At 50.6% G+C, this 13,806-nt stretch overlaps 1 protein-coding gene across 1 annotated transcript in view; it reads left to right on the top strand.

The window, feature by feature from the left end:
* si:dkey-246g23.2 (solute carrier family 66 member 2) overlaps nucleotides 1-13,806 on the top strand; it is an 81,317-nt gene that overhangs the window by 15,533 nt on the left and 51,978 nt on the right. Inside the window, exons 2-3 of the mRNA XM_038806321.1 lie at nucleotides 8,556-8,688; nucleotide 9,325. Coding sequence (XP_038662249.1) covers nucleotides 8,556-8,688; nucleotide 9,325 — 134 coding nt within the window. The remainder of the gene's footprint in view (nucleotides 1-8,555; nucleotides 8,689-9,324; nucleotides 9,326-13,806) is intronic.

The following is a 13,806-nucleotide window of genomic DNA, read 5'->3' as shown; positions in this document are numbered from 1 at the left end:
GGTGCGTGAACGACAGGCGTGGCGTTGGGCTTGAGTAAGATTTTGTACGTGTAGGGGAGCGTGCCCATGCCTTCGAAAACATCATGGTATTGCTGGATGATGGAGTCGAGTTGCGCCCTGAAGTCTGTGTCAGAGGATGCAGACACATCGCTTGAAGAGAGAGAGTGTACTCTCTGCACTAAGTGGAGCAGCTTGCATGCCTGCGCACCAAGCAAGGAGGCTTTTGAGGCAGCAACAATCTCGAACAGGAGAATAACTGTGTGAGCACGATGTGTCACCTCAAGGCGGCAGGAGCTGCTGGCGGCGATGGCATTGCCATTGTAGTCCATCAATTTACACGCAGATGGCAGGACAGCAGAGCTTGGGAAAATCAGACGACGCAATGAGATTGGCAGAAGCGCCAGTGTCCAGGCGGAACCTGACAGGAGGCCAGTTGACCGTTAGGGTGGCACACCGCTCATCATCCTGGCTGTCGCTGTGGACGGGTTCAGTGCTACACTTGGGGGACATCCTGTTCGTAGTGACGATGCCGATTTGGAGCGGGACATGTGGGTCATTGCAGGCACAGTCGGAATCAAGGTCTGGAGTCGGTTCATTGATGGCAGGCTGGATGGCCCTGACGTCTCTGTGGGGCTGGGTGGACCTTCGAGAAACAGCAGGCAGGGAAGATCTGCACATTGCAGTGTAGTGGCCTCGTTTGCCACACTGCAGGCAGTGTCGGGACTTCGCGGGACATTGCCGCTTTAAGTGGGCGGAGCCACAGTTTCTGCACGCCGGAGCGTCGGGACGTTCGTCGCGCCAGCGCGCATGCGTGGGGCGATCCAGTGTAGCGCGCACCTGCGCGAAGCGGTCCGTGACGTTAGCACGCTCGCTGCGTGTAAGAACGAGACTCCGCGAAAAGCGTGCGATCGTTCAGATCCAGAGCCTGAAAAGATTTAATCATTTGGACCCGTTCTGCCTCGTAAGGGGCTAGCCGCGCCGTTTCAGCAGCCTGGATGCAGGAGTAGCGCGTGGAGGCATGTTCATGAAGCACACAGGTCTCAATGGCTGTGGAGGGAGTGAGCTGCTTTACTTTTAGTAGCTGCTGGCGCTGGGGATCAAATTGAACACCAAAAACAATCTGGTCACAGAGCATGGAGTCAGAGGTGGACCCGTAGTTGCAGGACTGCGCAAGGACGCGGAGGTGGGTGATAAAGAACTGGAAAGGCTCGTCCTTACCCTGAATTTGCTGCTGGAACATGAATCTCTCGAAGCTCTCGTTGACCTCGACCGCACAGTGGCTGTCGAACATCAGAATTATGGCCTTGAACTTCGATTTGTCCTCCCCCTCATCGAAGGTGAGCGAGTTGTAAATGTGCAGAGTGTGGTCACCGGCTGTGAAGAGGAAGACAGCAATCTTCCGTGCGTCTGAGTCAGCTTCCAGGTCCCTGGCTTCGAGGTACTGCTGGAAGCGCTGTTTGAAAAGTTTCCAGTTCGAGCCCAGATTCCCTGCAATGTGGAGAGGCGGCGGCGGGCGAACTGAGTCCATTCTGTAGGATGGCGCAAGACTGGTGAAAGGCAGATCACTGAAAGGTATGTCTCAGAAGTGCGAGCATCCCTCAACTCCTGCTATCATGTTGTGTTGGCTAGTGTAGACTTGAGAGATGAACAGACACTTCCAACACTGATGAAGGTTCAACTCAATTTTATTAACTACTTCTAACTAACTAACACACGATGACTGTGGGTCTAAATTATGCTAACTTAAACTAGAGACCTAAGCCTTGTGCGAACCAGTTGATTCTCTCAGCACATGTTGGAAGTCTGTGCTGGGCTGGGTGAGTTCTTGTTACACTGAGAGGCAGCACCCAGAATGAGTGGGAACCGTGGTGCCCTCTGCCTTTATAGTGTGTGTATTCTGACTGGTGATTGGCTGCGATGTTTGTACATGTTGATTGGTCCCTGTGTGTGTCCATCAGTGTGTGGCTGCACCATGATATACTGGTGTATATTATGACAGCCTGGTAACGCCGCCCATGGTGCCAAGCATCCTACCCCTCATTGTTCTCTCTCCCCCCCCCCACCCCCGCTCAAACATACTTATGCAAAACATAACAATCCCCAACAAACACAAAGAAGAAAATTCCACCCACCATCCCCCCCACAAGAACAAAGTTAACCCGCATACAAAACTGAGCAACAGCCCTAAAACTGGAACAAAAACACTACATACACAGCCCAAAAAAGAAAAGACATTTTAGCAGCACTGGCACTGAATTATTCGCTCCCAAGTTCAATGTCCTCCATCACCTGCCAGTCCCCTGTCCTTAACAAAGTTCATCGCTTCACCCGGCGATCAGAAATAAAGTTCTTGCCCCTCATAAGTGACCCACAAACGAGCTGGGTTCAACATGCCGAACTTTTACTCCCTTCTTGAAGAGGGCTGTTTTAACTTTGTTGAAGCTCGCCTTTCTTTTGGCCAGTTCTGCAGCCATGTCCTGGTAAATGTGCAGCTCGTTATTTTCCCATGTACAGCCCCTCGTCTGCCTGGCCCACCTCAAGATCTGTTCCTTATCCAGGAACCGGTGCATTCGTACCACCATCGCCCTCGGTGGCTCATTCATCCGAGGCTTCCTTGCAAAGGGGCTCTGTGCGCCCTGTCCCCTTCCAAGGGCCGAGTGAACGCACCTTCCCCCAGCAGCCTCTCTAACATACATGCCACGTATGCCCCTGCGTCCGATCCCTCAATGCCCTCCGGGTGGCGCAACCTGTTCTCCAGATCCTCCACTTTTTCTTGCAGCCTGTTCTAGTGGTCCTTCATCATCCCCATCTTCGCCGCCATTGCAGTTAACTGGTCCTAATGCTCAGCCACCGCCTCTTCCACCTTCTGGATCGCCTGTCCTTGGGCTTCCAATCTTTGCTCCACCCATCGGTTCCAGGTATTCTTGTCTTCGCTTGGCGAAGCTCTCCTGAAGAAATTCCACCAGCTGCTCCATTGACCACTGGACCGACAATCCCAGTCCCTGTGCCTCTGCCATGTTTTCCTGTGCTGCAGACTTCACTCCCTTCTTTGCCCAACAATCTCTCCTTTGTAGACCACTTCTGGTCCATGACTCCATAAACTGGTGGGGGAATTCTTCTCCTCTACCTCACCAGTCTCCAATTTTACCAATCGAATCCCCAATAAGCCAGGGTCAAAGGTCCACCACGAGCGGGAGCTACCAAATAAGCGACCTCTCACTCCATGGTCACCACCGGAAGTCAGCTTTTCTGAGAATCTGAATGGACAGCATGCGTGCAGAAATGCAACCCTTAAAGCAGAAGTGTCAACAAGAATTCATGGAAACTATTTTCAAACAGGGAGACATGGCACATTAGAAAACAGATGGGTTTAATGAGTGAAAAGACTCAGGAGTACAGGTACAGATGGTAAAACAACCATTTTGCAACATGGCAACCAGACTGTTCTGGGACCTCTTGGAGCTTAACATTAAAGCGCATAGAAAGACAGCAGGAGTTCACCCCCAGAGTTGGTGAGAACACTGGATGATACATCGCAACGAGAGAGAGAGCGGGAGATCACTCCGGGACTCTGCAGAAACAGTGGCAATAGAAGCATAGAAAATAGGATGTCAGCGAGAACAGCAGGGATAAATGCACAGAGAGAGCAGGAGCTCATTCTACGAGACAGCGGGAATAAAGCACAAAGAGAGAGAGAGCGGACGTTCACCCTGAGTCAGCGAGAACCATGGTACCCATGGTATAGGGGGTGATCGATGGGGTGCACGTCGCCATGCGGCCACCATTGTAAAACAGGCCGATGCTCATGAATAGGAAGGGGTATCACTCCATGAACGTGCAGGTGGTCTGTGACCACCAGATGAAGATACTGCACGTCTGTGCCCGGTACCCGGGCAGTGTGCATGACTCATTTATCCTGGCGCAATCATTCAACCCTGGCATGTTCGAGGGATACCCCCCCCCCGGCTGCCGGGCTGGTTGCTGGGCGACAGGGGTTACCCGTTGCGGTCGTGGCCGATGACGCCTATACGGAGGGCACAGACTGACGCGGAGACCCATTACAACGCTGCCTATTGTGCGTCCAGGGGTGTGGTCGAGATGTACGGGACATGGGGGCTGGACATGGATGGGAAGCTGCCCAATGCCACTGGCAGGGCCAGCGAGCACGGGATGAGTTTATAACCATACGTTTCACCGACTAGGGGGGGTTGCTGAGCAGGGGCACAGACACCACAGTACAGCACCACCTCACCGTCCACCGCCCTCACCACCCACAACACCCATGAGACTCGCCTCCCCCACTACTGACCAACCTTAGCTCCCACACCATCACATCACCCACATGCACAGCACCCCTCCATGACACATCCACCTGCGGCACACCGGTCTGGACTCACACGGTTCCTAGTGATAGCTGGTCTGGTCCATGCCATGGAAGAGGATGACAGCTTGCTCTGCGATGAGCTCTGAGCTCCACATCATCAGCCAATGTCTGACTCATGGCCACAGCTACTTCCTCCACCTGGGTGGACCCTGTATGCGGGCTGGACACTCCATCCCATGTCTCTGTCGTTTCGCTGGGGGTGGGGTGGCGTGGACGTCCGGGGAGGGGGGGGTGTGCGCACTGCACACCCACCGGGGCTCAACGTTCCATCACCCCTCAACACAGTGGCGCTCAGTTCCCGCCCCACCCCCGCACACATTGGACAGAGCACAGAGGCAGCTCTCACTGGTGTTTCAGTTTGTTTCAAAACAAAAGTTCTACACATGTGCCCCAGCCCCTATATCGAAGCTGTGCCCTGCAACCGTGCCAACTTACTAGGTGCCTAACTTTCTGGCCTTACGGGCCCTATCGCTACATCTGGATCACGAGTCTGACGCCCCATTGTCCGCCCCCGCGCCGAGCGAGATATCGGCCCCGAGTCTTGGAGAATCCCAACCAAGGGGTCTCCCATTTAAAAGTGAGATGAGGTGTGATTCTTTCACTCAGAGGGCTGTGAGCCTTTGGAATTTTCCCTGGAAAGGTGGTGGAAGCAGAGTCTTTGGATATTTTTAAAGCAGAGGTGGATAGATTCCTGGTAAGCAAGGTGGTGGCAGAATCCCTACAGTGCAGAAGGAGGCCATTCAAGCCATTGAGTCTGCATCGACCCTCTGAAAGAGAACCTTACCTAGGCTCACACCCCTGCCATATCCCCACAACCCCACTCAACCTGCACAACCCACAGCTACAAGACTCCTCAATGACTCCCCCTCGGACTCATCTGTTCCCTGTAAGAACACTATTCACGAAGCCCTATGTTGCTCTTGCTCATATATTTGCTTTGTTTGGCCCCTTGTTCCGCACTGTAACCAATCACTGTTTGTCAATGTACCATTTGTCAATATTCTCTGTTGCTGATTCTCTTTAGCTACTATGTACGTACTGCGTACGTTCCCTTGGCCCCAGAAAAATACTTTTCACTGTACTTCGGCACACGTGACAATAAATCAAATCAAATCAAAAATCAAATCGAAATGAAATCAATTTTGGGCATGAAAGGGCAATTTATCATGGCCAATACACCTCACCTGCATACCTTTCAACTGTGGGAGGAAACTGGAGCATCCCGAGAAACCTACGCAATTATCGGGAGAAGGTGTAAACTCCACATAGTCACCCAAGGCCTGAATTGAACTTGGGTCCCTGGAGCTGTGACGCAGGAGTGCTAACCACTGTGCCACCGTGCCACCCGTGGTTATCGGGGGGGAGGCGAGATGCAGATTTGAGGTTATGGTCAGATCAGCCATGATCTTATTAAGTTGCGGAACAGTCTCGAGATGCAGAAGGGCCTCCCCCGCTCATTTTTATCTGTTCGTAAAACAAGAATGGATGTTCTTTAATACGACTCTTCCCTTCCTGAGTCACTACTTTTTCCTTCAAAATTAAAATAGTTAGTGCATTATACATCTCAGATGTAGGTTGTAGGATAGCAGTAGTGTAGAAGAGCAAAGCGCTTTCCATGGCCACCGGCACCTCAAAGCATTTTACAACCAATGACACAATGTGGAAAACGTGGCAGCCAATAGGCATTCAGCAAACTCCACTTAACACCGATGTGACAATGACGAGGTAACCTGGGCGGGATTCTACGATTGCTGACATAGAAATCGTGTTTGGCATTTGGCCGGAGAATCTACTTTTACGCCGAAATCGGTGGGCTGTCATTTTTCAATGCTCCACCCCTCACAAACAGCGTACGTGGCGAATACTCCGCATGCCGTTGGGATGGTCTCAGGACGTCATCTGAGGCTCTCCCCCGATGCTCTGCCCCCGATGGGCAGACTTCCCAACTGTGTCGGTCGCGTGTCCTCTCAATTTTGGGGACCTTGCCTGGCGGCTGCGGACTGTGTCCAGTGGCGCCACAGTCGGGGGGGGGGGAGCCGTTCTGCTGGCTGAGGGGGCTTCAGCGGGGATTGGGGGGACACGTGGGGGGTGGCGAGGGTATTACATGGGGGCACTATCTAGCAGTCCGGGTCCGCGCACGGCTGGCGTCATTTTGTACGGTGCAGCCGCCACAGGCCACCGCTATGCGCATGCGCAGCTACAGACCCAGCTATTCTACGTCCGTATCTGCAGGTAAAGCGGGGGCACTTTACGTGGCGCAGCTGCTGGCCCCCAACCGGGCAGAACATCAGTGCGGGCACGGTGCCAACTCTTTGGTCGTATGACTAGATGCTTCCTCTGGACATAGCCGCAAAATCGAAGAATTCAGCCCCCTGTTTATTTTGTGACGGTGATCGGGGGATAAATGTTGACCAGGACACATGAGATTACTCTCTTGCTCACCTTCGAAATAGTGCTGCAAGATCCTTTATTCGAGCAGCCAGACGGGTTCTCAGTTTAACATCTCACCCCAAAGAGAGATGTTAACAGTACAGTGCTCCCTCAGTACTGTCCTGGAATGTCAACCATGATCTATCCGCTATTGTTTAACCTGTCACAGAAAGGTGAAACTTACGACTCTTATTGCTGTGGCTTTTTGAAAATTTAGGCACAGTTAATTGATAGAAATTCTCTGCACTGCCTCCAATGCCAGTATATCTTTCCTTAGATAAGGGGACCAAAACTCTTCCAAGTGTGGTCTAACAAGTGCCATGTAAAGTTTCAGCAAGGTTTCCCTATTTTTATACCCTATTTGCTTTGAAATATTCCATTTGCCTTCCCTATTACCTGCTGAACTTGTTGCCAGCTTTTTGTGATATATGCACGAAGGTTCCCAAATCCCTCTGTGCTGCAGTTTTCTGTAGTCTTTCTCCATTTAGATAATACTCAACTCCTTTATTCTTCGTATGCATAACATCATATTTTTCTGCATTAAATCCCATCTTCCAAGTTTTTGCCATTAGTTAGCCAATCCTCTATCCATACTACCCCCACAACACCATGGGCTCTTATCAGAATCATAGCATTTATAATGCAGAAATAAACCGTTCGGCCCATCACGTCTGCACGGCCCTTAGAAAGAGCATCCTACTAATTCCACCCCCTCCCCCCCCCCCCCCCCCCCCCCCCCCACCCTATCCCAGTAACCCCACCTAACCTTTTGGACACTAAGGGGCAATTTGTCACAGCCAATCCACTTAACCTGCACATTTTTGGACTGTGGGAGGAAACCGGAGCATCCGGAGGAAACCCACGCAGACACGGGGAGAAAGTGCAAACTCCACACAGACAGTCACCCGAGGCTGAAATCGAACCCGGGTCCCTGGAGCTGTGAAGCAGCAGTGCTAACCACTGTGCCACCGTGCTGCCCCAATACTTATCTTATTCAGTAGCCTTTTGCCCAGCACCTTATCAAATGTTTTTTTGGAAATCTATGTATATTGTATCTACAGGTTCCACTTTATCTATCTTGCTCGTTACCATTTCAGAGAATTTGAATAAATTTGTCAGGCATGATTTCCCCTTAAGGAAGCTATGCTGACTCTCCTTGATTATATTAAGAATAATGTGCAAGCTTCTCTAGCAATTGACACTAACTATTCGGCCATATGGGCCGGAACCTTCCGGCTGTTTGTGCCAATGGGACTGGAAGGTCCCGCTGACGGCATACTCCTGTTACGAATTTCTCGGTGACGAGGAGACAATTTCAACGAGAAACCTCGTTGATAATGGTGGAACCAAAAACATGCGACCGCCGGCCAATAGCAGGTCACCCGCCGCCACCTGCAGCAGGTTGTTGAGAAGTCTGCTCATAGAGTGTCCTGACTGAGTATTTAGCTGATGCACTTTCAATCGTATTATTGAATAGCAGGGTTAATTTTCCCATTTTACAACCCAGGAGTCCTGTGGTCAGTTGACATGTCATCGTACTAACTTGGTTGTGGTGAGGTCATATCAGCAAAACCGGAATTAAGGCTGGAACCACCGATTTGAAGTCTTAGCCACTCACTGGTTGACCATTAGGGAGTTTGTTTGTCATCCATGTTTATGTCATTGTTAAGTTGACAGTTTGAAACAAAGAAAACTTACAATGCATGAAAATTTCTAACAAGATCACTCATTATTTCCACAGGTTTGGGAAACATTTTGAACTTACCCTCCTATGGCAGAGCATTGTCTTGATAATCACCATGCTGGCCTTGCTCCACCTCTGCTGTGCTGTCCAGCAATCTGCCAGAATGAGCACCAGCAGACATTTTTTACAGGTTTGTACCTTCATGTGTTGATCATGTCAACGTGGCAATAAATAATTGTCATTTGAGATTCCAAATAAGAGAAGCTTAATCATATTGGAGCTGATGAAAGAAAGTAAAATGTCCATTCGTATTCGTCTGCTTCTGTTGTGAAGTCTGTTCACGAGTGGAGTTGGTATCTGTCCCTTTTCAGAATCGCACGATCTGCGCACAACTGGAATTGAAACAAGAATCTAAGATACGTGATAATATCAAAATCCCAGACCTGTGGCCTTGTACCTAGAAAATTAGTACTTCTGAGGCTTGAGGCAGGCGTAACAGACCAAACAGGCACACCATTTGTTGGACTTCATTTTTGCTGTTGAGGAATGCAGCCTATTGTAGTCAGAAAGCTACTTTTATTTACGGCACCTGAGGAAGTAGCTGTGCTCCGAAAGCTAGTGATTCGAAACAAACCTGTTCTACTTTAAACTGGTGTTGTAAGACTTCTTACTGTGCCCACCCCAGTCCAACGCCGGCCTCTCCACATCGTATTTATGATAAGCCAGTAGGAACACCTTGCTACATCAGAAGGATATGAAAGCTTTTACATACAGAGCGGCATGACAGCAAGTACTCAGTGTTAGCACTGTCGCTTCACAGCGCCAGGGTCCCAGTTTCATTCCCGGCTTGGGTCCACTGTTCTGTGGGGAGTCTGCACGTTCTCCCCGTGTCTGCGTGGGTTTCCTCCGGTTTCCTCCCACAAGTCCCGAAAGACATGCAGTTAGGTGAATTGGACATTCTAAATTCCCACTCTGTGTACTCGAACAGGTACCGAAATGTGGCCACTGGGGGATTTTCACAGTAACTTCATTGCAGTGTTCATGTAAACCTACTTGTGACAATAAAGGTTATTATTATTATAGCACATGAGACTTAAAAATGATAATTTATAAATGGTAACAATCTTTCAGGGCATTCAAGAATAAATTGTAAAACTCGTTTGAATGATGGTTTTTTGCAAGCTGTAATAATAACTGGATAAGTGAAACAACAGTATCTCCGCCAGTGTTAGTTGAAATATGGAACAACAACAACTTGTATTTATATAGCACCGTTAACGTAATAAAACACCCCAAGGCATTGAGAGGAACAATCAAACAAAAGCTCAGTCAAACGGGTAGATTTAGGGAGTGTCTCTAAAGAGCAGCAGTCAGGTATAGAAGCTGCGACATTTTGGTAGAAAATTCCAGAACTTGGATGTGAGACAACTCGAGGCACGACCGCAAGGGTGGGCGGATAGAAAGTGTGGATTCGCCAGAGGCCAGAATTGGAGAAGTGGAAAGATCTTGGAGAGTTGTAAGGCTGGAGGAGATTACAGGGTTAGGGAGGGGTAAGGCCATGGAGGGATGAGAGAGCATACATGAGAAATTTAAATTTCACGTGTTGCAACCAGAAGCCAATGTAAGTTAATGAGCATAGAGGTGATAGGTGAATGAAAGTTGTCACGAGTTAGGTTACAGGAAGAAAAATTTGAATTAATTCAAGTTTAAACTCTATGCCACTTAGTCACTGATCTCTCTGCTAAACTAAATAGGTCCCTCCCATCCACTCTATCCAGCCCCAGACAATTTTGCACATCTCAATCAAATCTCCCTTCAGCTTCCCCTGTTCCAAGGAGGACATCTCCAGCCTATCTAATCTTTCCTCATAGCTTCAATTTTCCAGTCCTGGCAACATCCTTATAAATCTCCTCTGTACCCTCTCTATTTGCTTTAACATGTTTTCTGTACAGTAAGAAGTCTTACAACACCAGGTTGAAGTCCAACAGGTTTGTCTCAAACACGAGCTTTCGGAGCACTGCTCCTTCCTCAGGTGAATGGAGAGGTATGTTCCAGAAACATTTATGTAGACAAAGTCAGAGATGCCGGACAATGCTTGGAATGCGAGCATTTGCGGGTAATCAAATCTTTACAGATCCAGAGATAGGGTTAACTCCAGGTTAAAGAGGTGTGAATTGTCTCAAGCCAGGACAGTTGGTAGGATTTCGCGAGCCCAGGCCAGATGGTGGGGGGTGAATGTAATGCGACATGAATCCAAGATCCCGGTTGAGGCCGCACTCATGCATGCGGAACTTGGCTATAAGTTTCTGCTCAGCAATTCTGCGTAGTCGCGTGTCTTGAAGGTCGCAGTGGAGAACGCTTACCCGGAGGCTGAATGCCCTTGACTGCCAAAGTGTTCCCCAACTGGAAGGGAACATTCCTGCCTGGTGATTGTCACGCGATGCCCGTTCATTTGTTGTCGCAGCGTCTGCATGGTCTCGCCAATGTACCAGACTTCGGGGCATCCTTTCTGCAGCATATAGGTAGACAACATTGGCCAAGTCGCACGAGTATGTACTGCGTACCTGGTGGGTGGTGGTTCTCACATATAATGGTGTATATACTGATGAGGTTTCACCTTGTTAAGGGGGAATCCTGCCCTCCGTTACCAGAGAAGTTCATAGTCTGGGGAGGTTTGTTGAGGCAATCTGATTGTCCTTCTACTGTGGGCCTCCACAGGGGTGAGAACAGTACTCTCATGGATTCAGGATTGGGTTCACAGGCAGAAAGCAGAGGAGCGATACATTTGTCATTCTCAAGTTTGCAGACTGTGACTAGTGGAGCACTGTAAAGATCAGTACTTGGGCCCCAGAGGTTCATAATATACGTAAGTGATTTGGATGGCGCAAAGCTGGATGAGATATTGTTTCTGAGTGTTAAGAACAGGGTTGATGGTAAATGCCGGTTAGTCCAAATCCCAGAAGAGAAACATGAAAGAATTGCCCTTCAACTCTAATTTTGCAATTTGATGTAATGGGCTGATTCTCCCAAAAAAGGGCTACTGGCTGGATTCTACCACGCTGCCCGTCACAAGATCGCCATGGGCAGGACGCGGACCATGTAAAGGTCCATTGTCCTAGTGGGGGGGAATTTCCCGTCTCCGTGCCAGCGCGACCAGAGAATCCCGCCCCACGTGTCATTTTGGATGGGTTTGACAGGGTGATTCCCGGCGGGTGCTTGCATGCGATCCAAAGCAGTATTCTCCTACACTTAGTCATTTGTTTGGAGCTTGCGGAGTTTCTTTACTGGAAAATCCACAATTGTTTTCTGCAGTGGGGAAAACCGGCTCCTCGGAGATCGGGCGCCATTTTTAAAGGGTGCCCAGACTTCAAAATGAGGTTGAGGGTCCCCCACCCACGGGACATCGCTATGCCCGGCACCCTCATCCCTCAACCCCAAGGAGCAACCACCCCCATCACTAAAAGTGCCCGGAGAACCCATTTTCATCCTATTAACGGCCAGGCACAATATTCTCCGAGCCTGCGTGATTCTCCGGTCCTCCTGCCTGGGATTGACATGGGTGAGAAATGGTGCAGGTATTTACAGATGTGGCCGTGACATGGTGGACCCCACAGTGGACCAAGGAGGTAACAGTTTAAGGGAATTGCCCCCAAAGTCCATTGGAGGGCCACCCTCCACACCCCACCCCCCCATAACAATGCAAATCCTGCTCACAACCCCTCCCACCAGAAAAACCACATGAGAGACATCCCGCCTCTGAGTGAGTAAGACCCGCACCAGAGATTCTCCCACCCCCCACCCCCCCCCCCACCAAACCATGAGAGAGACACCTGCCTAGAAAGCACCCATAACAGTGGCTCCTGCTTGGAAGCTAGAAGGTACCAAACAGAGGCAGTGACAAAAACTCCACTGCTTTAAAATTCACCCATGCATACACCTGCTGGCTCATGCAGGAGCGAATCAGCACCTATCAATTTCTGTGGAGAAAAAACATTCAGCTGGGTTTAAACGCTCTCAGCTCTATGATTTGCAGGCATTTCATTCATATCTATGTGAAATGGCTTTAACTAGGCTGTCATTGAGAGCATTCCACACACACCCTAGCGGTCTGCATTGTTTAAATTCATCTCCCTTCAATCCTTGAGAGACATTCAAGTAGCCAGCTGTGAAACTAACTGCAGTGTTTCCAACATCTAGCTACGAATGACAGCTCCTGACCACCTCAAAGACAGGAAGTGCTTTCTGCAGAAAAAAAAGCGGAAGGGAGCGGGTGGCCCGATAGCGGACTCTCTAAGAATCCCTTGCAATCCCCGCCATACATAAATTTGCATGGCAGCACAGTGGCACAGTGGTTAGCATTGCTGCCTACGGCGCTGAGGACCCAGGTTCGATTCCGGCCCTGGGTCACTGTCCATGTGGAGTTTGCACATTCTCCCCGTGTCTGCGTGGGTTTCACCCCCACAACCCAAAGATGTGCAGGCTAGGTGGATTGGCCACTCTAAATTGCCCCTTAATTGGAAAAAAATAATTGGGTACTCTAACTTTATTTTTAAAAATACATAAATTTGCATGGCAAGGGTTTGTGAATCACTTCTGGTTATGCGCTCCCAGTGTGAGCACAAATCATCGCGATTCATCTCCGGCGGGAGAACATAGTCCCATAAACGGAGAATTCCAGATTGGGGGCGGGATTCTCCGAATCCCCCGCCGGACCGGAGAAATCATCGTTGGGGGGGGGGGGGGGACTCCCGCCCTGATGCCAGCTGCCGGATTCTCCAGCTCCGGTTTTTTCGGCAGGGGCGGGAATCCCTTTGCGCCGCCCCTCGCCGATTCTCCGCCCCAGCATGGGCCGAGTGTCCGCCAGTTTCCGCCGGGTCCTGTCGCCGTATATTACACCAGTTCCTTACTGGCGGGACCTGGCTCTGCGGGCGGCCTGCGGAGTCCTCGGGGGGGCAACGGGGGGATCTGGCCCCGGGGGAGGTGGGGGAACCACGGTGGCCTGGCCCGCAATCAGGGCCCCCGATCCGCGGGCGAGCCTTGTGCCGTGGGGGCACTCTTTCCCCTCTGCGCCGGCTGCTGTAACGGTCCGCCATGTCCCGCCGCAGGGAGAAACCCCTGTGCATGCGCTGGGATGACACCATACACGCTGGCGCTCCCGCGCATGCGCCAACTCGCGCCGGCCAAAGGAGACCCTTCAGCACCGGTGGCACGACGCCAGCTGCCGGACTACCCCTGAAGGTGCGGAGGAGCCACTCCTCGGCGCCGGTAACGGCCCGCCCAGCTGGGAAGCGGAGAATCCCGGCACTGA

The sequence above is a fragment of the Scyliorhinus canicula genome, chromosome 9 (genome assembly GCF_902713615.1).
Source record: "Scyliorhinus canicula chromosome 9, sScyCan1.1, whole genome shotgun sequence".
NCBI classification, from domain to species: Eukaryota; Metazoa; Chordata; class Chondrichthyes; order Carcharhiniformes; family Scyliorhinidae; genus Scyliorhinus; species Scyliorhinus canicula.
This window is presented reverse-complemented; position numbering and strand designations above follow the sequence as displayed.